The following is a 24785-nucleotide window of genomic DNA, read 5'->3' on the forward strand; positions in this document are numbered from 1 at the left end:
TGCTGGTGCGTCAGTCACCCGGCCCCCTCTGGAGATGGCTGGACGTGAAACTGATCCTGCAGCACGCCAGAAATTTTATGGAGGAATCATTGTGCCGCGAAAATATGAATACACACTAAAAACAAGTAGTTTATCTGCTAGACTATGGCGCCGTTTAAATTCCTATTTTTTAGACTCTTGTGGAAATTCTGAACTACTTTTTTTGTTGATTACTTGCAAAGCCCACCAGAGTGTATGGCTGCAGGACTGTAAATAATTTGGTGCACTTGAACATATCTCAGTTCACTAAGTGCAAACATTTATCTGTAATACGCATCTTAGATTATGAAGAAAGTAGGAGAATATGAAATGAAAAGAATGAAAGACAACATTCAATATACGTAGGCACCAAATCAATCACAGGAAATCGCGGATTCGAAAAGGATAGGGTTATTCCCGTTTTCGAGAACGGGAAAAAGAAGTACTGAAATATTCCTGTGCGAGCTTAGATTTCTCTTGTATTGCCATGATAGTCATTTCTCGCTAAGTACGTGGGAGCCAACAGAATATTTTCGCATTCGGAGGAGAAAGATGGTGATTTAAATTTTACGAGAAGATTCTGCAACGAAAAACGCCTTTGTTTTAATGACTGTCACCCTAGTTCATGCACCATGACCGTTGCACTCACTCCCCTATAGTGCGATAATACAAAACGAGCTGCACTTCTTTGAATTATTTCGATATTTTCCGTCAGTCCCATCTGATGGGGATCCCTCACCGCTCAGCAATATTCCAGAAGAGGGCGAACAAGCGTGATGTGCGTAGTCTCTTCAGTCGATCTGTTGCATTTTCTAAATTTTCTACTAGTAAATCGCAGTCTTTGGTTTGCTTTACCCACAACATTATCTATATGAGCGTACCAACTGAAGTCATTCGTAATTGCAATATTTAGCAGAATTTTGCAGCCTTTAGATTTGTGTGATTTATCGTGTAATCGAAATTTTGTGGATTTCTTTTAGTACTCATGTGGATAACTTCACACTTTTCATCATTTAGAGTCAATTGCCGCTTTGTGCACCATGTAGCTATCACTGTGCAGTTGGGTTTCACCATCTTATGACTTTACAGGACGGTAAATGATAGCATCATCTGCAGGAAGTCTGCTCAGATTGTCTCCTAAATCGTTTATATAGATCAGGAACAGCAGAGGGCCTATATTGCTTCATTGGGGAACGCCAGATATTACTTCTGTTTCACTTGATGACTTTTCGTCAGTTACTACGAGCTGTGGCCTTGCGTGTCTGTTTGACGATATTCCATAGGGACTCAATTTGATTAGAAGACGCTTGTGAGGAAGGGCGTAGAAAGCCTTCTGGAAACCTAAAACTACGGAATACAGTTGACAACTCCTGTCGACAGCGCTCGTTACTTCATGAATATAGAGAGCTATGTACTTGTATTCACAAGAACGATTTTTCCTGAATCTCTGCTGATTATTAGTCAATAAATCGATTTCTTCGACGTAATTCATTATCATCGAACTCAGAATGATCCAGAACCTTACTGCAAATTGACGTTAGTGACATGGGTCTGTAACTTGGCGGATTACTTTTGTTTCCTTTCTTGGGTATTGGTGTAACTTGTGCGACTTTCTACTCCTTAGGAGCAGGTCTTCGGATGAGCGAGCGGTTGTACATCATTACTAGATTCGGAGCTATTGTATCAGCATACTCTGAGAGGAACCTGACTGGTATGCAATCTGAACCAGAAACCTTGCCTTTATTACGTGATTTAAGCTGCTTCACTACACCGAGAATATCTACTTCTACTACTACGACCGCATAAAACTAGTTACCAGAAAAGCAAATGCCATGCTGAAATTCTTTGAAAAATCTAAAGGAAATGTAATTCACAGACAAAATAAAATTTAATTTATAAAATTGAAACTAGATGAGAAGCTTTGTGCATTGTATAGAGGTTTTCTGTTGAAACTGAGAGAGTGTACGTTTCAGTAAGAATTAGGCAATATATAAATTCCTCCCACACACACTTCTGTAAATGACAATGCCGGGAAAGTCAAGCAAATTACAGCTTTCATAGGGTTCACAGTTATTCTGACTACACATCTCACACAAATAGAAGAGGAAATAGTGATAGCGATGGTGGAAGTGCCTGGACTGGTATAGATGTTTCTAAAGTTTAGCTGATATGTTCTTGGATAGAAGTGTTGTGTTTTTGCATTTAAGGTGATGAGTGGATGGTCATTGCATCTTTACTTAGATTAGTGCTATCTTCAATAAATCATTTAGATTCGTGTAAAAAATTTTTCTTTGTCCTTATCCGTTTTCAGAGAGTTAATCACATGGGTACTTTGAGAGAAACATTCTTTTACGTTTTAGCTGTGCCAATGGAACTAAAATCACTTTCACATTCTGAATATGTTAGGGAAAAATAGATGTCTTTCACTTGTCGAGTTTTTCGAAACATATTAACCGATATGCTATAACGTCAATGGAACAAGTAGCAAATGACTGATATTAGTCGAAACAGTTCTTGATCGAAGCGATTCAGCGGAAATTTCCTCATAATTCCTGTTGAGTTGCAAACTGCTTCACTATTCATAATATGGCTGTTAGCGATTGCTCTTAATTGTACTGTTGCGTAAATAATTGCACTGTTATCGAACGAAAAGGTTGAGTTTTGAGAAATGGTATCAGCTTCGGTAATTTTGGCTGTTGCGTGTGTAATAAGTATTGAATTCCGTTGTCGCATTTCTGATTAGCTCTGGAAATTAGCTCTGTTGTCCGTTACGTCAGTGGCCTCGTATACTGCAGGATATTCTTGAACGCAGGTCAGTCAATAGTGAGCAGCATTTAGTCGAGTACTTGTTCATTGGGTACAGAACTTGTGCAAGTTAATCACTATGTATCTTCATTTTTTTAGTTGTAAAGCGTTCTACATGTACTATGGACTGGATAGTTTCCCGTATATTGATATAATACGAGGGTTGTCCAGAAAGAAAGTTGTCATCGGTCACTAAATGGAAACCACAGTGAAAATGAGAAACATTTTATTTACAAGAGTTAGCTACACTTTCCACATACATGTGTACATAGTCGCCGCTCCGACTTAGACATTTGTAGGAGCGTTATACAAAATTTCCAACACCATGATCATAGAAGGCAGCTGGCTGTGCTTTCCGATAATTCTCTACGCTGCTCTATAGCGCGTAGACTGCGCCCAAATGTTGTCTTATTATCCAGCGTTTCATGTGAACAGAGATTATACTCAAAACGAGCCAATTAGAGCTGTGTTGTGGTGGATCGAACACATCCCATCGAAAAGGCGGCAGGAGCGTCTTCACTTCCCCTGCAGAGTGCTGCTGAGAGTTGCCACAAAGAAGGAAGTGTGCGGCAGATGTGTTAGGTGGGCTGCATGCATTACGGCGAAGCCTCTCAGCGGGCCCTCCCACTTGGCGGGAGACATCGTTGTTCTAGGCACCTTTACTCCCTCACAGTGCGCTCAGAACTGAACTGAAAAGCGCGTCTTGATGCAATCGACGGTCATACTAGAGACACTATCGAACACATCTGTGCAAAACTTAATCGGGTTTTCCCTGTGGTGTCCATTTCCCGACCGATCGGAACTTACTTTCTGGACAACCCTCGTATTTACAAGTGGTGGAAACTCTTACGCACGTGTGAGTCATAAACCTGAATATGGTGGAGTCTCATAAATTAGGTGGACGGAATATGATGGGCAAGTACACTGACGGAAATAAAATCGCAGCACCAAGAACGAGTCGGGCGACATAGACGAAAAATGGTTGGTGTGTTTCTACATCTGAAAGCTGATGTCCATTCAGATGTCGCACCAGTCGCATACGAGTCACATTAGTAGCTCCACCTTGAGGATGCAAATCATCTTCTAAAACGCCCTGGAGTACGAATGGGGGTGGGGGACCCTTAAAGAGTTTTCACTTATACTTTTGTTGCCGTACGCTCTGTCCACACCACGTACCTGATAATTCCGCGGTGGTCGTTCTGCTCCACACTGCTACTGGCTTGTCTGAAATTATCTATCGAATTATGCAAGGTGGTTTATGGGACCTATTCAACGTTAAAACACAACACCGTTCGACATCTGGTATGAACAACTATATTCAGAGACTATTCTACATTCTAATTCAGAAATGTTATCCCAATTAATGGATAATTAACAGTCCACGATATCATTCGGACGAGCGTACGAGTAACCGACACGACGTGGATGATTGTTGATGATGCGGAAGCCGAATGATCGCACGAAAGTTCTTACGCTCGTCACACATACACAGATATTTGGTACCAGTCCTCCTTGAAACTAGTAATGACATTTCAACGCTGTTCGTAAAGTTAATTTTTCAGTTCTCAGTTCTCACTTGTACGAGTGTACGCGTAACCGTCGCGGCTTATTGTTGATAATGCGGAAACGCGATGACCGAACGCACGTTCTCGCACTCGCTACAAATCACTGGCACTTGATTGCACTCTTTTATGATAACAAATTTGTTATGATTCACATCAGTTCATTCTGGGAGACCGAACAGGGCGCGGATGATTGATACTGTACGGTACGACACGCAACGAGAGGATACACAAATACGTTATCGGCGGCATTGCTCATTTTTTAATTACTTCTTGATGCATTTTCCTCTGAACTATTTGCATATTTTATCACTCTACAGTAGTAGCACCTGTAGCGACAGTTCAACTTCCATACTAACACTGCCTCTTACATGCAGAGCTACCCACAACACAACAGTTCCGTGTCCCGTGCTCGACTCTGCAGACGCGGCTGCTCGCAAAGATACTCTACAACTAAGCCGGCGATATGACAATACGCTCACAATCTTTGCTATAAATACACGCTGTTATCTTTGAGACTGGACGTGGTGAGTTGATGTCAGTCAAGAATGCACTTAAGGCGACAAAGACGCCATTACCAACATTTCACTGAATGTGTAAGAGGTTGTGTAATGCCCGCATCTCGTGGTCGTGCGGTAGCGTTCTCGCTTCCCACGCCCGGGTTCCCGGGTTCGATTCCCGGCGGGGTCAGGGATTTTCTCTGCCTCGTGATGGCTGGCTGTTGTGTGATGTCCTTAGGTTCGTTAGGTTTAAGTAGCTCTAAGTTTTAGGGGACTGATGACCATAGATGTTAAGTCCCCTAGTGCTCAGAGCCATTTTGAGCTTGTGTAATAGAGATATGGGAAGCTGGATGTTCCTTCTGCGATCTTGCAGAAAGACATTGCAGGAATGTAGTCACTGTACATGAAAGCTGGCAGCGGTGTTCGCGGGAATATTGGTTTGCAAGAATACCAGCCTCCGGATGGCCACGTGGCACTACCAAGAGGGAAGACCACCGTGTGCGGGGTACGGCTCTGGCGCATCGTACTGCGTCTGCAGCGTCAATTTGAGCAGAAGTTGTCACCTCAGTGACACAACGAACTCTTACAAATCGGTTACCTGAATGACATCTCTGAGCCAGATGCCCTGTATCGTGCGTTCCAGTGAACCCAAACCACCGTCGCCATCTGCAACTTCTGTGGCATCAAGTGAGAGCTCATTGGAGGGCAAGGTGCAGGTCTGATGTGTTTTATGATGAACGCTGATTCTGCCTCGGAGCCAGCGTTGTCGCGTGCTGGTTAAAAGACGGTCAGTTGAGCTCATGCAACCAAACTATCTGCGTGGCACAAAAACTGGACCTACACTTGACGTTATGGTCTGGGATGCGATTTCGTATGATAGCAGGAACACTCTCGTAGTTATCCCACACTCCCGGACTTCAAATTTGTACATCAGTCTGGCGATTCGACCTGTTATGCTGCCATTCATAAACAGCATTCCAAGTGGTCTTCTTCAACAGGATAACGCTCGCCCGCACACCGTTGTTGGAAACCAGCACGCTGTACAGACTGCCGATATGTTACCTTGGTCTGCTCGATCAAGATCGGGCTCCAGTCCAGCACATACGAGATACCATTGGACGTCAGCCCCAGAGACATCCACAAATAGCATTGAACGTCCCTGTATTGACCAACCAAGTCCAACAGGCTTGGAACTCCGTCCCACAAACTAACATCCGGCTTCTGTACAACACAATGCACGCACGTTTGGTAGCTTACATTCAAATTTCTGGTGGTTGCACCGGTTATTAATGTACCAGCATTTCATGTTTGCAAGTGCTTATCTCGCGCTTACTAGTATCGAAGGAAATAGAAGGAGATTCGAATTGTGAAATGATTTGGGTGAAGGCCACGGTTAAAGCAGGCTCAGACATGGTAATTGGATGCCTGTATAGGCCCCCGGGCTCAGCAGCTGTTGTGGCTCAGCACCTGAAGAATAATTTGGAAAATATTTCGAGTAGATTTCCCCACCATGTTATAGTTCTGGGTGGAGATTTTAATTTGCCGGATATAGACTGGGAGACTCAAACGTTCATAACGGGTGGCAGGGAAAAAGAATCCAGTGAAATTTTTTTAAGTGCTTTATCTGAAAACTACCTTGAGCCGTTAAACAGAGAACCGACTCGTGGCGATAACATATTAGACCTTCTGGTGACAAACAGACCCGAACTATTTGAGTCAGTTAATGCAGAACAGGGAATCAGCGATCATAAAGCGGTTACTGCATCGATGATTTAAGCCGTAAATAGAAATATTAAAAAAGGTAGGAAGATTTTTCTGTTTAGCAAAAGTGACGAAAAGCAGATTACAGAGTACCTGACGACTCAACACAAAAGTTTTGTCTCAAGCACAGATAGTGTTGAGGATCAGTGGACAAAGTTCAAAACCATCGTACAATATGCGTTAGATGAGTATGTGCCAAGCAAGATCGTAAGAGATGGGAAAGAGCCACCGTGGTACAACAACCGAGTTAGAAAACTGCTGCGGAAGCAAAGGGAACTTCACAGTAAACATAAACATAGCCAAAGCCTTGCAGACAAACAAAAAATACGCGAAGCGAAATGTAGTGTGAGGAGGGCTATGCGAGAGGTTTTCAATGAATTCGAAAGTAAAGTTCTATGTACTGACGTGGCAGAAAATCCTAAGAAATTTTGGTCCTATGTCAAAGCGGTAGGTGGATCAAAACAAAATGTCCAGACACTCTGTGACCAAAATGGTACTGAAACAGAGGATGACAGAATAAAGGCCGAAATACTAAATGTCTTCGTCCAAAGCTGTTTCACAGAGGAAGACTGCAGTGTGCTTCCTTCTCTACATTGTCGCACAGTTGACAAAATGGTAGATATCGAAATAGACGACAGAGGGATAGAGAAACAATTAAAATCGCTCAAAAGACGAATGGCCGCTGGTCCTGATGGGATACCAGTTCGATTTTACACAGAGTACGCGAAGGAACTTGCCCCCCTTCTTGCAGCGGTATACCGTAGGTCTCTAGAAGAGCGTAGCGTTCCAAAAGATTGGAAAAGGGCACAGGTCATCCCCGTTTTCAAGAAGGGACGTCGAACAGATGTGCAGAACTATAGACCTATATCTCTAACGTCGATCAGTTGTAGAATTTTGGAACACGTATTATGTTCGAGTATAATGTCTTTTCTGGAGACTAGAAATCTACTCTGTAGGAATCAGCATGGGTTTCGAAAAAGACGATCGTGTGAAACCCAGCTCGCGCTATTCGTCCACTAGACTCAGAGGGCCTTAGACACGGGTTCCCAGGTAGATGCCGTGTTTCTTGACTTCCGCAAGGCGTTTGACACAGTTTCCCACAGTCGTTTAATGAACAAAGTAAGAGCATACGGACTATCAGATCAATTGTGTGATTGGATTGAAGAGTTCCTAGATAACAGAACGCAGCATGTCATTCTCAATGGAGAGAAGTCTTCCGAAGTAAGAGTGATTTCAGGTGTGGCGCAGGGGAGCGTCATAGGACCGTTGCTATTCACAATATACATAAATGACCTGGTGGATGACATCGGAAGTTCACTGAGGCTTTTTGCAGATGATGCTGTGGTGTATCAAGAGGTTGCAACAATGGAAAATTGTGCTGAAATGCAGGTGGATCTGCAGCGAATTGACGCATGGTGCGCGGAATGGCAATTGAATCTCAATGTAGACAAGTGTAATGTGATGCGAATACATAGAAAGATAGGTCCCTTATCATTTAGCTACAAAATAGCAGGTCAGCAACTGGAAGCAGTTAATTCCATAAATTATCTGGGAGTACGCATTAGGAGTGATTTAAAATGGAATGAACATATAAAGTTGATCGTCGGTAAAGCAGATGCCAGACTGAGATTCATTGGAAGAATCCTAAGGAAATGCAATCCGACAACAAAGGAAGTAGGTTACACTACGCTTGTGCGCCCACTGCTTGAATACTGCTCAGCAGTGTGGGATCCGCACCAGATAGGGTTGATAGAAGAGATAGAGAAGATCCAACGGAGAGCAGCGCGCTTCGTTACAGGATCATTTAGTAATCGCGAAAGCGTTACGGAGATGATAGATAAACTCCAGTGGAAGACTCTGCAGGAGAGACGCTCAGTAGCTCGGTACGGGCTTTTGTTAAAGTTTCGAGAACATACCTTCACCGAAGAGTCAAGCAGTATATTGCTCCCTCCTACGTATATCTGCCGAAGAGACCACGAGGATAAAATCAGAGAGATTAGAGCCCACACAGAAGCATACCGACAATCCTTCTTTCCACGTACAATACGAGACTGGAATAGAAGGGAGAACCGATAGAGGTACTCAAGGTACCCTCCGCCACACACTGTCAGGTGGCTTGCGGAGTATGGATGTAGATGTAGATGTAGATACATTAACTTGTGATCTGGCACTGTTAATCACTTAAATATGTTCGCTCGACAAAAGCACTCCCCAACGTTCATTACTCCTCATTATTTATTTTTTGGTGTAGCTTTCCTTAGTCGAATTACATGAGGGAGCAGCGTGAATTAACATACTCTTGATCATACAATGTAGGCGGCAGACCTCGTGGTCTCCCGCAGTCGGAGACGAAACGTCAGGGGAGAGTTTTAGCCACTCATGCTCAAAAATTAAGGATAATAGCAGGATGTAGTGCCACACAACGTGGCAGTACACAAAACTGGCTCTAATAGCATAGGCACATGGGAAACACACACGACAGAGATTTGTAAGTCCACGGTATTGGTGGAAACCGTCCCGAAACACATGTGCTTCAAAACGCCACTGTTTCCTGCGCATGTACCCCGACAGCAACATGGGATATGATCACCATGCAGACGTACACAGGCTGCAAAACTGGAAGGATACTCTGGATCAGATGGTCGACCAGCTGCTGGGGTATAGCCTCCAATTCTTGCGCCAGTGCTTGTCTGAGATCCTGAAGTGTCATAGGGGTTTGCAGACGTGCAGCGATACGTCAACCAATAGCATCCCAGACATGCTCGATGGGGTTTAGGTCTGGAGAACAGGGAGGCCACTCCATTCGGCTGATATCTTCTGTTTCAAGATACTCTTCCACGATGGAAGCTCGTTGGGGCCGTGCGTTATCATCCATCAGGAGGAATGTGGAACCCACTGCACCCCTCAGAAGGCGAACATACTGCTGCAAAATGATGTCCCGATACTCCTGACCTTTTACAGTTCCTCTATCAAAGACATGCAGGGGCGTACGTGCACCAATCATAATCCCACCCCACACCATCAAACCACGACCTCTATACAGGTCCCTTTAAAGGACATTGACGGGTTAGTATCTGGTTTCTGGTTCATGCCAGATGAAAACCCGGCGAGAATCACAGTTCAGACTATACATGGACCCGTCCGTGAACATAACCTGGGACCACTAATCCGGTGACAATGTCCAGTGTTCTTGACACCAGGCCTTACGGGCTCTCCTGTGACCAGCGGTCAGTGGCATGCACCTTGCAGGTTTCCGGACGAATAAATCATGTCCGTTCAGTGGTCTGTGGATTGTGCGTCTGGAGACAACTGTTCCAGTTACTGCAGTAACGCCCCGAGCAAGGCTACCTGCAGTGTCCGTCTGCGGGCACTGATGGTGAGATATCGGTTTCCTTGTGATGTTGTACGCTGCGGACGTACCGTACTGTAGCGCCTGGACACGTTTCCTGTCTGCTAGAATCGTTGCCATAATCTTCAGGTCACGCGGAGGGCCCATGCTACGACCTGCTGTGTTTGACCAGCTTCCAGTTGCCCTAGTATTCTAACCCTCATAACGGCATCAAAATGTGTTCTTTGAGCTATTTTCAACACACAGTCACCATTAGCAGGTCTGAAAACGTCTGCACACTTACTCGCTGCACCGCACTCTGACATGCACCAACACACCTATGCGTATGTGGACTGCTACCAGCGCCACCGTGCGACGACCGCAGGTCAAATGCACCGCATGGTCATACCCCGAGGTGATTGAAACCCGCAGACTGCCCACCAGAGCGTTATTTCGCCATGTACCAGCGTTATCCGTAATTTATGGGTATGAGTGTACATCGTCCACGTACCATACACTTGTTTGATTCAGTGTATCCTCTCACTAAATTTATTGCAATGATGTTCCCTTACTGTTGTTTCAGCATCCTGTACGCAGACATCGTCAACTTCACTCCGCTGTCCGAACAGCTGAGCGCTTCAGACCTTGTCAAGACTCTCAACGAGCTGTTCGGGCGGTTCGACCAAATAGCGCAGGTGAGTGGTCTTGTCTTCAACAAGACGCAATGAAGAACAATAAGAGTTCAAAATATGACGGTTCTTAGTTTCGTGCGATGTCGGAGAATAGGAAGAAGTGGAAAAACTTTGGAGTAACTTTAACTTTTCGTTACCCGTGAAGAACCAATTAGCCTGATAGAAATTTAACCAGTGTTTCAGTTTGTAGAGATAAAACTGACTCGCGCACTATGAATTCCGCTAGAGGGAGCAAGTGGAGACTACGTGTTCATCAAAAATTTCTACTCCACTGAGGACCATAACGAGTGAAGATTCGCAGTTGTGACGACGATGTCAGATAAAACCACCACCAATGTTACACTTAGTGCTTTTGTTTTCTTTCCGGATGTGCATCCAGTTGTTTCTTTCCAATTACATGAATAAGTGCTATCGCAAGTTATTCAGTTTTATGCCGTATACTTCAATTTTTTTGTCACTCGCACGATAGGTGTTCATTGTGATCTGGAAACTGGCGTGCTGAGCGACGCCAAGGGGAACAATGAAATAAAACTTTAAGGGAAGTCAGCGGTCAGACTAAGATTCGTTGAGAGAATCTTTAGGAAGTATAACCTACCCCACGAAAGTGATAGCTTTCGAAACCAATTCTTAAATACTGGTTGTCTGGCTCTGACATTTACTAAGTAATGTCAACAGATGAGATACAGAACATCAATCTTAGAAGAGTACGTTTTCGTAAAGGGTTTGTCCCGTCAGTGTTTGAGCGTCACGCAGATTCTTATCAAACTGCAGTAATAGACGCTCCGAAGTGTGGCCGGTATCATGGTGGAATTTCTTTTTTAAACGGCGAGAAACATCCAAGAAGAGTCCAGCAAGGTGTTACTCGTACTTCCCTCTACATACACTTCGAGGATTAACAACAACGATAAAATCATAGAAATTCGAGCTTAATACTGAGTCCTTTTCGCACAGTATAGATGCTCTCTTCGTACGACGTCGTGCGGGAATTAGTTGAGGCTGTGACCAATGAGATTATTGGACATGTTTCGCTATGTATGTAGTGTGTGGTGTATGAGAATTGTGTTAGAATGGAGGTGTGGTCTGATATTCGAAGTTATTAAGGAGACCATTCGCGAAAAGTGGGAAGTCCCGTTTCGGTACAAATTTTCACTTGTCGCCATTGGATTATTTTTCGGTGCCTGATTGCAGTTGATGTCGGAATTCCTCCTTCGACATCAATGTTTTAATGTTTAATTCTTCGTGCAGATAAATTTTTAGATTTATCGTGAAGGCTGTTGTGAGGAGAACGCCCTTGAAGGAACTAATGTGTTTCGTCAACTTCTCAGCAGTGCCTGTTGTCTTTTTCATGGGTATAGTAAAATGAGTAACTTGCCATTCAGTAGGAGCATGACCAATAGAGAAAAGAGATTTCTTGATTGTCAGCATATTCTGGTTTGTTATCCCATGCACACTCATAAAAAGGCACTGTAGCAAACTGAAATTGCAATAAATAATCCGTCCCTCAGAACACTCACCTTGCAGAAGTGAGACTGGTTTCTGAGGTTCTCATATTCTGGTTTCCATGTTCTTCATTTCACTGGCAAAACAGAAATCAGTGAACACAACTTTACAATCGCTACATTCTTATTTTCAAGTAAACTGAACTCTTGGGTTAATGCATCACATACATGTTTGGAAATTTTCGGAAAACACTGTTTTCTGTATTTTCAATCTTGACCAAGAACGTGACACATCGCTGTTACGTGTTTACTCGTATCATGAAGTATAGCATGTTTAGATCTTTTGTTTTCTGTAGTCTGATGAAAAGCTGTAACACTTTTATGACTTTATCCGAATTTAGACTTTCTCTGTTAATCTCGATGATGGAGTCTTCTCGGGTTATCAGCCGACTGAAGGTGTCGTTCTGCGGTAACGTTTCAACACGTTTCCTACTTGTCATCTTCAGGCGAAGTGTCCTGATCGGTTCTTTATAGCGGATGGACCGCAGGTTCCCCTGCCCCGTTTGCGTCGGTAGCACCAATCGCACGCCTCCGGAAGGAGTGTCGCTGCTTCTGGTTCAAAATGGCTCTGAGCACTATGGGACTTGACATCTATGGTCACCAGTCCCCTAGAACTTAGAACTACTTAAACCTAACTAACCTAAGGACATCACACACATCCATGCCCGAGGCAGGATTCGAACCTGCGACCGCAGCGGTCACGCGGTTCCAGACTGAAGCGCCTAGAACCGCACGGCCACACCGGCCGGCTCACGTTCAACATTTGTGGAAATTCCTCTAAAGGACACTCCCGCTATTCGGAAGGCTACAGTTTAACCCCTTTCAAACTGGCTCATTTGGTCGTAGGAAGCATGAGTGCGTCTCCGAGGCATGGTTGCCTGTTTGATTCACACGTATGCACCACGATGATACTTTTGGTTGTCAGCATTCCATATTAAAGACTAGAGACAGACAGTACTCTGGTAGCTGTGCCGCTGCGTTATCTGTTGACAGACGACGCTGAAATCCTTATTAGAACATCTACTATTCCCCACGTGGCATACGCCGTCATTGGGAGCAAAATATGCGTCCTCTTTCCAGGTGTAGTGATATTTTTCCGGCGTGTATACTGAAGCAACTGAAAATGTTTTTGAATGGAGCTATATACTCTCATAGATTTCGAAAGCAGAGTACTGTAATTGCTGTGAATGGTTGCGTCATAACGGTCTGGTCCCTTCAAACCAACCAACCGTCATAACGTTTCATCAAATAATGTGAGAAAGTTGCTATAACTGAGACGCAAGGAGGCTGGAATCAGCTACTGCAGTGTAAACACAGCCAAGGAAGTATGAAGTCCGATGATACAATGATAAAACGTGTTTCTTCTTTGCCCTACTTTGTAAGACAAACATAGAGGGTCATCTATTCATTTTATGACTGTATGCTGGTTTTTAGGTTATAACAAGAATCTTGCGAATTTTTCAAAAGATATTCAGTCTTCATGCTTAGATACTTTATTGCAAAGAGGTAAAGTCTCGTAACGTAGTGCTATGTTAACGACGGAGCTCGTCATAAAAACAGCGCTTGGAGGTGTTTACAACGCTTTAGCGAATTCTAGTCGATTTGTCTCTCACTTGTTGCACTTCTCTCAAATATAAATGTGAAAGGTTTCAATGCCTGTGTTAAATAAGTGCTATATCACTTTTCTTGTCTATTCTAGAGCTTTAGAGTATGTTGTGACTGACAATTCGAAATTTTTCACAAACACAACTTTCATTTATGTAGGTTTACAAGGTTGATGACTTAACAACAAAAGAAAGGTGACAATAACGATGCCAGTAAAAGTTCACCTCTAATTTTCTAAAAAGGTTCGTGGTAACACACACGCACTAGTAAAAGTCCAATTTAGAGACGAAGACGTAATCTTCAGCGGTCGAAGTCCACGAGGTCGGCATCTGGAGCGAACTGAACTTCGGGGCTGGTTCTAGCCCCTAAATAGCTGTCTCCAGCCAATCAGGTTTTGGCGTAGTGATACTTCTTGCAGGCCGTGGCTCAACTCCCCCTGCAGGAAGTAGTGCTCGGAATGTCTGTTTCCATTATCTTGTATGTAAATAGCCGGTGTTTACCATGGTGCTTTTGGTACGCCTTGGATGTAGTCAAGCCCGTCCTCTGTGGTGTAATATGAGTTGCCAGCCCTCGGGGGCTACCTTGGCTCCGACATAACAGAGTACTCTTAAGATCGTTTACTATTTCATTAAAAAAATACTTGCTTCCGTATCCCGACAGGTACTGGAAGTGAATAGTTAACCAAATCACCTGCTCCTGCTTTACTACCATATGTTTTCTATATCTTGAAACTTTTACGAAATAACAAGGCGTTCCTTTTCACGCAGCAGTCCGTGTGTGTATCAAGTATGGTGAACAATAATGGTACTTGACGTGTAACTACAGTACTTGGTGCGCCAATTCGTTGCTTGTTGCAGGACAACCAGTGCATGCGGATCAAGATCCTGGGTGACTGCTACTACTGCGTGTCCGGGCTGCCCGTGTCGCGGCCCAACCACGCCTGCAACTGCGTCAACATGGGCCTCCAGATGATTGACGCCATCAGGTGAGTCCAAGTCGTCTGCTGGTGATGCTGCTGTAGCGTCTTGGGTCTGAAGCAACATCGTGATGTATATCCGAAATTATTAGATAGTACAACATCCTAGAATGTACAAACATCGTCAACTAGTAAGCACGATACAATCACTGGCCAAGGTAGGGTTGGCAACCACGAAGACAGTGTGGGGGCGGGCTTTATCTTGCTGAAATGTAAGCCCAGGGCAGTTTGTCATGAAGGCCCACAAAACGGTGCTTATAATATCGTCGACGTGGCCCTATGCTGTAATGGTGCCGTGGATGACAACCGAAGCAGTCCTTTTATCAAAATAAATGGCAACCCAGGCCATCACTTTCAATTGCAGAGGCGTATGGAGGGCGACAGCCAGGTTGCAATCCCACAGTTGTTTTGAACGCCTTTAGTCACGTCGTTGGCCTGAAATCTGAATCATTGACTGGAGTAAAATTGTCCTCTTGGATGAGTGCCACTTCGAAGCGGACGCCAATCACCAGCGAAGAGATATCTGGAGACGCCCCACACAGCAGTTACGATACCACCCCGACTGTCGCCCCCCTTACGGCCTGACAGCCTGGAATGATGATCTGGATTGTCATTTCTTTTCATAAGAAGAGCCCTTCTGTCCTCATCCGCGGCACTTTGACAGGAAAGCGCTATGTTGACGATATTCTATTGTCAGTTTTGTTGAAATTCATGAGAAGACATTCTGGCCATATATTTCAGCAATATAATGCCCTCCCGCACAAGGCGAGAGTTTCTGCTGCATGTCTTTGCGCTTGCCAAACCGTACCTTGAGCAGCAAGGTTGCCGGATCTCACCCCAGCCGAGAACGTTTGAATCATTACGGTAGTAGCGTCCATCCAACTAGACAATCTGACGCTGTAACGCGCCAGTTGAACAGAATTTGGCACGATGTCCCTCAGGAGAACATACATCCAAGCCGAATAACTGCTTGCATAAGACACAGAGATGGACAAGCTCAATGTGTGAAGTCTTTCTCTTGAATCAATCACCTATTTTTTCTGAAATTGTGATCATTTGCTTGTATGTACATGTACATCACATCTACCGATTTCCGTCACGTTCTGACAATTCCTTTGTGATGCGTCGTTTTTATTTCTTTTTTTGTCTTAGATTGTTTTTAGAAATAATACAAAGAACGCTTAAATCTGTAACAGATAAGGTGAACGGAAGAATTTTATTTATTAGGAGGATTCTTGCAAAGTACTATGTATCTTTAAAGTAGTACACAAGACATCATTGCGACCAGTTGTAAAATATTACTTTAACGTTTGAATTCGATGTGAAGTAAAGTTGGCATGTCACTTTACAGCCAAAAAACTTAGCGTCATCCTCGTAGGATAGTAACTGGTCGTTGTAGTCCATTACAAAAAATATCAGCAATAATCTGATCTTAAATGGAAATCTGTGGAAGAAAGAGGACATTGAAACTTACTGGCAGATTAAAACTGTGTGCCCGACCGAGACTCGAACTCGGGACCTTTGCCTTTCGCGGGCAAGTGCTCTACCATCTGAGCTACCGAAGCACGACTCACGCCCGGTAATCTGCCAGGAAGTTTCATATCAGCGCACACTCCACTGCAGAGTGAAAATCTCATTCTGGAAAGGGGACATTGTTTTATGTGAGACCGTGTTGGGTTACTTTAGAGATCCGATGTTCGAGGGTGACTGCTACCATCGTAGTGCCCCTGAGAATAAGGTAAGAGAGATGAGGATGCATGCGTAGCGGTAATGCTGGTAATTTATGTATTGACTCAATACATAGCTGAAATAGGACTAAAATCGCTCATAGTGGTGTGAAATTCCCTCCGGAACGCTCCGTACGTATGAATAAGAGTACGTTTGCAGTGACGCTTCTGTTATGTGTCGGAGATGAGGATGCATGAGTGGCGGTAATGGTGGTAATTTATGTATTCACTCAATACATAGCTGAAACAGAACTAAAATCACTCATAGCGGTGTGAAATACCCTCCGGAACGCTCCGTACGTATGAATAAGAGTACGTTTGCAGTGACGCTTCTGTTATGTGTCGCTGTTCGTCCCAAACAAATACGTCTCTGATGCGAGTCCCAGTGTCGGTGAATTCAAAATTATTTGTAAAGTGGAATTTTGCATGCCCAATCAATTGAGAGGTCCCAGATTAGACCAGTGCGATATTTCTGTTATCGATGTGTTAACAGGGACACTTAGGCACGAAAAACAAACCGGCACAACACCAGTGGCAGCACCGCCATGGCCTTCATTGACTGCTGCCGCCATTGCAGCAACAGCGCTGAACCACTTGTTGTTTCTCGTGACTTTCTGTCCCTGTTAACATATCGATAACATGAATATCGCACTAGACTACTCTGGCACCGCAGTATCGAACATGTAGCTACTCACAGAAAAAGTGAAATTACAAATATCTGCCGAAACACTAGAGAAGTGACTGATGTCTCTTAGGAGAGATACCGTGTGGATATAGGCCTACAGCTTGGCCATTTACGCTTCAAGTTAAGTAATACTTTCGTCAATATTCAGATTCAGAGGATAAAGCGAAACTTCGTACCTCATACCCGACCACGCCGTCTCTTTCTCTGTTCCGAGCGTTTGAGAGTGCTGCAGCCAGGGGTCGTTTGAATGTTTCCAGTGACAACCGCCAAGTAACCTAACTCGTCTTACGCTCGTGGCTACTTTCAGTACAACGTGGCATGCGTCTTTGCCACAGCGACGAGTTTTCGACCAGGTAACCGAGTCTGAGAGGGAAATCTCTGCATAAGCTTCCCATGCGACGCGAGCATCCGTTTTCATAAATATTTAGGAAACTATGACAACAAGCCTGTTTTCAGATTCAGTATTCTCTGCGAACACTAGATATCGCAGGGCGATGTGTAAGTTCAGGGACTTTTTTTCTGGAAACTCCTTCAAAGTGACGAACCTATGTGGCACAGTATTCGAGAAGTCGACGTTTGTCGTCCTCCGCTGTTGTAGATTTAAATTTTCTGCTATTTTCCTAAATAGTTTAAGGCAACTTAAAAGTGCTACAGTAGAGTTCCTTCTCCGCCCTTCTCCCGATGCCAGCTTGTGCCACGTCTGTAATGGCCTCGCCAGCGACGGGACGTTATATCTTAATCAGTGCTTCATTACATGAGCTGTTCATGGGGCACTAATTTTATATAGGAGGAAAAGACTGTACTAAACTGCTATAAATGGTTCAAATGGTTCTGAGCACTATGGGACTTAACATTTGAAGTCATCAGTCCCCTAGAACTTAGAACTACTTAAACCTAACTAACCTAAAGGCATCACACACATCCATGACCGAGGCAGGATTCGAATCTGCGACCGTAGTGGTCGTGCGGTTCCAGACCAAAGCGCCTAGAACCGTTCGTCCACTGCGGCCCGCTAAACTATAATAGTATACCTAGCTTCTTTGAATTCCTCGGACACACAATCCAACGGAAACTTTCAGTAATTTTGTGGAACTCTGAAAAATAAATGTTGGTTCCTTTGTTATTTACGCTTTACGTCTTACTAAAAATCCCAAATTCACTCTTAAATATACATGGTGTAAGTTTTAAGTTGACAAACCAGAATAACTCGAAAAATAAGTTTCACACGAAAAAAATTGTAGAATCCAGAGTTGATTGTTTTCGTGTAGGACATCCGCTGGTGCTAAAATTAACCAGCCACCCCAATCCCCTGGGGGTGGGGACGGAGACAACTTTAAAATTTCAAGTGGGAACCACCATTTTTTATTGCAGAATCAGATTATATGACAACAAGCCTGTTTTCAGATTCAGTATTCTCTGCGAACACTAGATATCGCAGGGCGATGTGTAAGTTCAGGGACTTTTTTTCTGGAAACTCCTTCAAAGTGACGAACCTATGTGGCACAGTATTCGAGAAGTCGACGTTTGTCGTCCTCCGCTGTTGTAGATTTAAATTTTCTGCTATTTTCCTAAATAGTTTAAGGCAACTTAAAAGTGCTACAGTAGAGTTCCTTCTCCGCCCTTCTCCCGATGCCAGCTTGTGCCACGTCTGTAATGGCCTCGCCAGCGACGGGACGTTATATCTTAATCAGTGCTTCATTACATGAGCTGTTCATGGGGCACTAATTTTATATAGGAGGAAAAGACTGTACTAAACTGCTATAAATGGTTCAAATGGTTCTGAGCACTATGGGACTTAACATTTGAAGTCATCAGTCCCCTAGAACTTAGAACTACTTAAACCTAACTAACCTAAAGGCATCACACACATCCATGACCGAGGCAGGATTCGAATCTGCGACCGTAGTGGTCGTGCGGTTCCAGACCAAAGCGCCTAGAACCGTTCGTCCACTGCGGCCCGCTAAACTATAATAGTATACCTAGCTTCTTTGAATTCCTCGGACACACAATCCAACGGAAACTTTCAGTAATTTTGTGGAACTCTGAAAAATAAATGTTGGTTCCTTTGTTATTTACGCTTTACGTCTTACTAAAAATCCCAAATTCACTCTTAAATATACATGGTGTAAGTTTTAAGTTGACAAACCAGAATAACTCGAAAAATAAGTTTCACACGAAAAAAATTGTAGAATCCAGAGTTGATTGTTTTCGTGTAGGACATCCGCTGGTGCTAAAATTAACCAGCCACCCCAATCCCCTGGGGGTGGGGACGGAGACAACTTTAAAATTTCAAGTGGGAACCACCATTTTTTATTGCAGAATCAGATTATACATAAAAAAAACAACGTACATTTTGTCTTAAACATTTGTTTTGATTCTAGGTAGTTGGCGCTGTAATCCAAGAAAATCCATGTTCTCATTTGAGAGAGAGAAATGTTGCCCCAAATATTAATGTTTTCCGCAGTTTTGGATTGGGTCAACATTTGTAAAACTCTAATTCTTCTCTCTCAAACCCCACCATATGGGGAGGGAGGGAGAGTTTTAGTTTCAGCGAATCAAAATTTACGAAATAAATAAGTATTTTTATTTATCCGTAACCATTTTCCACGCAAAAATGAGAACATGCATTTTCTTTAATTACAGCGTCAAGTACCAAGAACCAAAAGAAATGCTTAAGACAATATGTACGTAGTTTTTTTATGTATAATATGATTCTGCAATAAAAAATGGTGGCTCCCCAAGGGGCCGGGGTGGCGGGCTAATTTTAGCATCAGCTGATGTCCCCCTCGAAAACAATCAACTTTGGATTCTACGCATTTTTTCGTGTGAAGATTATTTTTCCAGTTATTCTGGTTTGTCAACTTAAAATTTACACCCTGTATACAGTATGACCCAAAAGTTCGTTAACATTTGAAAATGCAATAATTCACAGAATAATGTAGGCAGAGAGGTAAACCGTCTAAAATAACGTGAGGTATTATTGAAACCAAAAACAAGTCGAAAACCAGTCAAGAGGTGGAGCTTTCTTCGAGGAAATGCGGGCGCTGCCTTTAAAACTGTCGTCGTGACGGGTGTGTGGTACGCCGATATATTACAGAATTGAATCATCCCTAGCCTGGCTGATAAACACCTGCGGGACGGTATCCCCCCCCTCATATCGTTACACGTGTGAAAGTCCTCCTGCGCACGTCGCTTAGTGTGGATGGCATGCTGAGCCGCCACTGCTGTCCCAGGTCCCCAGACCTGAATCCGTGTGATTATTAGTAGTGCGGTTACCTGAAGTCGCAAGTCTACCGCCATTGTTCGACCTCATTATGGATGCTAAAATACAACATCCGACGGCTGTGTCTTGCTATGCCTACTGATAATGCTGTACAGTGCTATTCACGTTGTCCTTCGACTACATATGTTGTTGGTGAATCTCGGCCGACAAGTTGCGCATTTTTTATAAAGAACATCTTTGTGCCAAATCAGTTATTATGCTAATTATTGATTTCGTGTCATATGAATCACCATATGCTGGTCATTTTGTGACTTTTTTGTTTCAATATAATCCCATGTCCTTTCAAGCACGTGTGTAAACTTTTACCTGCCTACCTATTCGTCCACGGGACTCAGAGGGCCATAGACAAGGGTTCCCACGAAGATACCGTGTTTCTTGACTTCCGCAGGGCGTTCGATACAGTTCTTCACAGTCTTTTAATGACCAAAGTAAGAGCATCAGGACTATCAGACCAATTGTGTGATTGTATTGAAGAGTTCCTGGATAACAGATCGCAGCATGTCATTCTACATGGAGAGAAGTCTTCCGAATTAAGAGTGATATCAGGTGTGCCGCAGGGGACTGTCGTAGGACCGTTGCTATTCACAATATACACTCCTGCAAATGGAAAAAAGAATACATTGACACAGGTGTGTCAGACCCACCATACTCGCTCCGGACTCTGCGAGAGGGCTGTACAAGCAATGATCACACGCACGGCACAGCGGACACACCAGGAACCGCGGTGTTGGCCGTCGAATGGCGCTAGCTGCGCAGCATTTGTGCACCGCCGCCGTCAGTGTCAGCCAGTTTGCCGTGGCATACGGAGCTCCATCGCAGTCTTTAACACTGGTAGCATGCCGCGACAGCGTGGACGTGAACCGTATGTGCAGTTGACGGACTTTGAGCGAGGACGTATAGTGGGCATGCGGGAAGCCGGGTGGACGTACCGCCGAATTGCTCAACACGTGGGGCGCGAGGTCTCCACAGTACATCGATGTTGTCGCCAGTGGTCGGCGGAAGGTGCACGTGCCTGTCGACCTGGGACCGGACCGCAGCGACGTACGGATGCACGCCAAGACCGTAGGATCCTACGCAGTGCCGTAGGGGACCGCATCGCCACTTCCCAGCAAATTAGGGACACTGTTGCTCCTGGGGTATCGGCTAGGACCATTCGCAACCGTCTCCATGAAGCTGGGCTACGGTCCCGCACACCGTTAGGCCGTCTTCCGCTCACGCCCCAACATCGTGCAGCCCGCCTCCAGTGGTGTCGCGACCGGCGTGAATGGAGGGACGAATGGAGACGTGTCGTCTTCAGCGATGAGAGTCGCTTCTGCCTTGGTGCCAATGATGGTCGTATGTGTGTTTGGCGCCGTGCAGGTGAGCGCCACAATCAGGACTGCATACGACCGAGGCACACAGGGCCATCATCCGACGTCACGGTGTGGGGAGCGATCTCCTACACTGGCCGTACACCTCTGGTGATCGTCGAGGGGACACTGAATAGTGCACGGTACATCCAAACCGTCATCGAACCCATCGTTCTACCATTCCTAGACCGGCAAGGGAACTTGCTGTTCCAACAGGACAATGCACGTCCGCATGTATCCCGTGCCACCCAATGTGCTCTAGAAGGTGTAAGTCAACTACCCTGGCCAGCAAGATCTCCGGATCTGTCCCCCATTGAGGATGTTTGGGAGTGGATGAAGCGTCGTCTCACACGGTCTGCACGTCCAGCACGAACGCTGGTCCAACTGAGGCGCCAGGTGGAAATGGCATGGCAAGCCGTTCCACAGGACTACATCCAGCATCTCTACCATCGTCTCCATGGGAGAATAGCAGCCTGCATTGCTGCGAAAGGTGGATATACACTGTAGTAGTGCCGACATTGTGCATGCTCTGTTGCCTGTGTCTATGTGCCTGTGGTTCTGTCAGTGTGATCATGTGATGTATCTGACCCCAGGAATGTGTCAATAAAGTTTCCCCTTCCTGGGACAATGAATTCACGGTGTTCTTATTTCAATTTCCAGGAGTGTACATAATTGACCTTGTGGATGACATCAGAAGTTCACTGAGGCTTTTTGCGGATGATGCTGTGGTATATCGAGAGGTTGTAACAATGGAAAATTGTACTGAAATGCAGGAGGATCTGTAGCGAATTGACGCATGGTGCAGGGAATGGCAATTGTATCTCAATGTAGACAAGTGTAATGTACTGCAAATACATAGAAAGATAGATTCATTATCATTTAGCTACAATATAGCAGGTCAGCAACTGGAAGCAGTCAATTCGATTAATTATCTGGGAGTACGCATTAGGAGTGATTTAAAATGGAATGATCATATAAAGTTGATTGTTGGTAAAGCAGATGCCAGACTGAGATTCATTGGAAGAACCCTAAGGAAATGTAATCCGAAAACAAAGAATGTAGGTTACAGTATGCTTGTTCGTCCACTGCTTGAATACTGCTCAGCAGTGTGGGATCCGTACCTGATAGGGTTGATAGAAGAGATAGAGAAGATCCAGCGGAGAGCAGCGTGCTTCGTTACAGGATCAGTTAATAATCGCGAAAGCGTTACGGAGATGTTAGATAAATTCCAGTGGAAGACTCTGCAGGAGAGACGCTCAATAGATCGGTACAGGCTTTTGTTGAAGTTTCGAGAACATACCTTCACCGAGGAGTCAAGCAGTATATTGGTCCCTCCTACGCATATCTAGCGAAGAGTCCATGAGGATAAAATCAGAGAGATTAGAGCCCACACAGAGGCATAACGACAATCATTCTTTCCACGAACAATACGAGACTGGAATAGTAGGGAGAACCGATAGAGGTACTCAAGGTACCCTCTGCCACAAACCGGCAGGTGGCTTGCGGAGTATGCATGTACATATAGATGTAGATTGTCTGAAGTACTGAATTTTCAAATGTCAGCGGACGTTTGAGTCACCCTGCACATTTCCTGAGGGTAGTGTTGCGACAATTAAATAGACGTAATAACAAACAGTAGTCGCTGGGCTCTAAAACTCCTACTACCTTTCCCCTCGTTCCTCCTACCATGTACGCTTGCCACCAATAATGTAATGCAGTCTTACCTAAGATTTTAGTAGTTGGTCTGAATTACGGACATCTGAAGGAACCTTGTTAAAGTGCCTGCGACATCATACATGTAACATAACACTTGCGAGGCTGCAAAGTGTGTGAATAAACAAATAATATGATGTAAAAAATGAAAATTTGTGCCAGACGGGAGGTGAAACCAGAATTTCCTGTTTCTGGCGAGCAGCCTCCCTAGACATCAGGATGTCGGAACACACCTCTGTGAATCACACTTACTGTCGCTAGTTTTCCATTTCCACAAAAATGTCTTGACCCCACAACCCAAATTAACGAAATAAACAATGTTTTGTGTAAGAGAGTTATTGACTTCGTTCAAATCAGTATACCACAAAGACATTCTGAATGGGTTGATTTCGCATAAAACTACTTTGAGTAAGAAAAGGAAGCGCTATACTCAGATTCCAGAAGAAAAGATTCTGCAGTTGCTCTATCAGATTTTAACGAAGAGCATTAAAACATTGGATTACGAACAGGTTCTTATATTCACTATGAAAATATTTTCCTTTCTTAATTTATCAGTTTTTCGACTGATCTGATTCATGTCTTGTGCTACTTTTTTCATCTCAACCGCCATCCCAACCGCGTATATACATACCTATAATTCATTCTGAATATTGTAGCCTTTGTCTATGCCGTACCAATTTTCTTCGCTTGCTGGCCTTCCAGCGCCATATTAATTTTGCTGGGCGCCGTAGGTGACATCCCAGTAAAAAGATCCACTGGCACAGAAAGTGTACACACGTTTCAAACTGGCGAAATATACCACAGACCGTCACTAATTACTCCAAAAATCTTTAAATTGGTAACGGTAATAGAATTCTGACTGATGTGTTGGTGATCAAATTTATATAATTTCACATCTTTGCTTCATTAAATGTTATACCTAGTAGATCGTCATAACCGTCAGCTCTATGGATTAGGCCTGTTGGTCCGTAACCGTTTCAAGCGAAACTGTCATCTACCTTGTGTGGGGTCATCCTACGTTGCGCCTTCCTGCTGAGAAAGCGTTTAAGGAGACCAAACAGCTAAGGTCATCAGCCTCCTATTCACCACCCAGGACAGGTGCAGTGTACCCAGTCGGACTGCATAAAGAGTAAGTTCTGTGTGCAAGTGTGAGAAAGTGTTCTAAATACACGCGAAGCATGTATCTGTAGCGGAACATGGGAATTAGCCCAGTATTCGGTTAATGGACTGTGGTAAACAGCCTAAAAATCTGATACAGGCTGACCGGCACACTGGCCGCTTG

At 44.2% G+C, this 24785-nt stretch overlaps 1 protein-coding gene across 1 annotated transcript in view; it reads left to right on the top strand.

The window, feature by feature from the left end:
- The window catches only part of LOC126355193 (adenylate cyclase type 2), a 286733-nt gene that overhangs the window by 111181 nt on the left and 150767 nt on the right, over positions 1-24785 (top strand). The window contains exons 4-5 of the mRNA XM_050005421.1: positions 10558-10669; positions 14628-14755. Of these exons, the coding sequence (XP_049861378.1) occupies positions 10558-10669; positions 14628-14755 (240 nt within the window). The remainder of the gene's footprint in view (positions 1-10557; positions 10670-14627; positions 14756-24785) is intronic.

This window comes from Schistocerca gregaria, chromosome 3, assembly GCF_023897955.1.
Source record: "Schistocerca gregaria isolate iqSchGreg1 chromosome 3, iqSchGreg1.2, whole genome shotgun sequence".
In the NCBI taxonomy this organism is placed as follows: domain Eukaryota; kingdom Metazoa; phylum Arthropoda; class Insecta; order Orthoptera; family Acrididae; genus Schistocerca; species Schistocerca gregaria.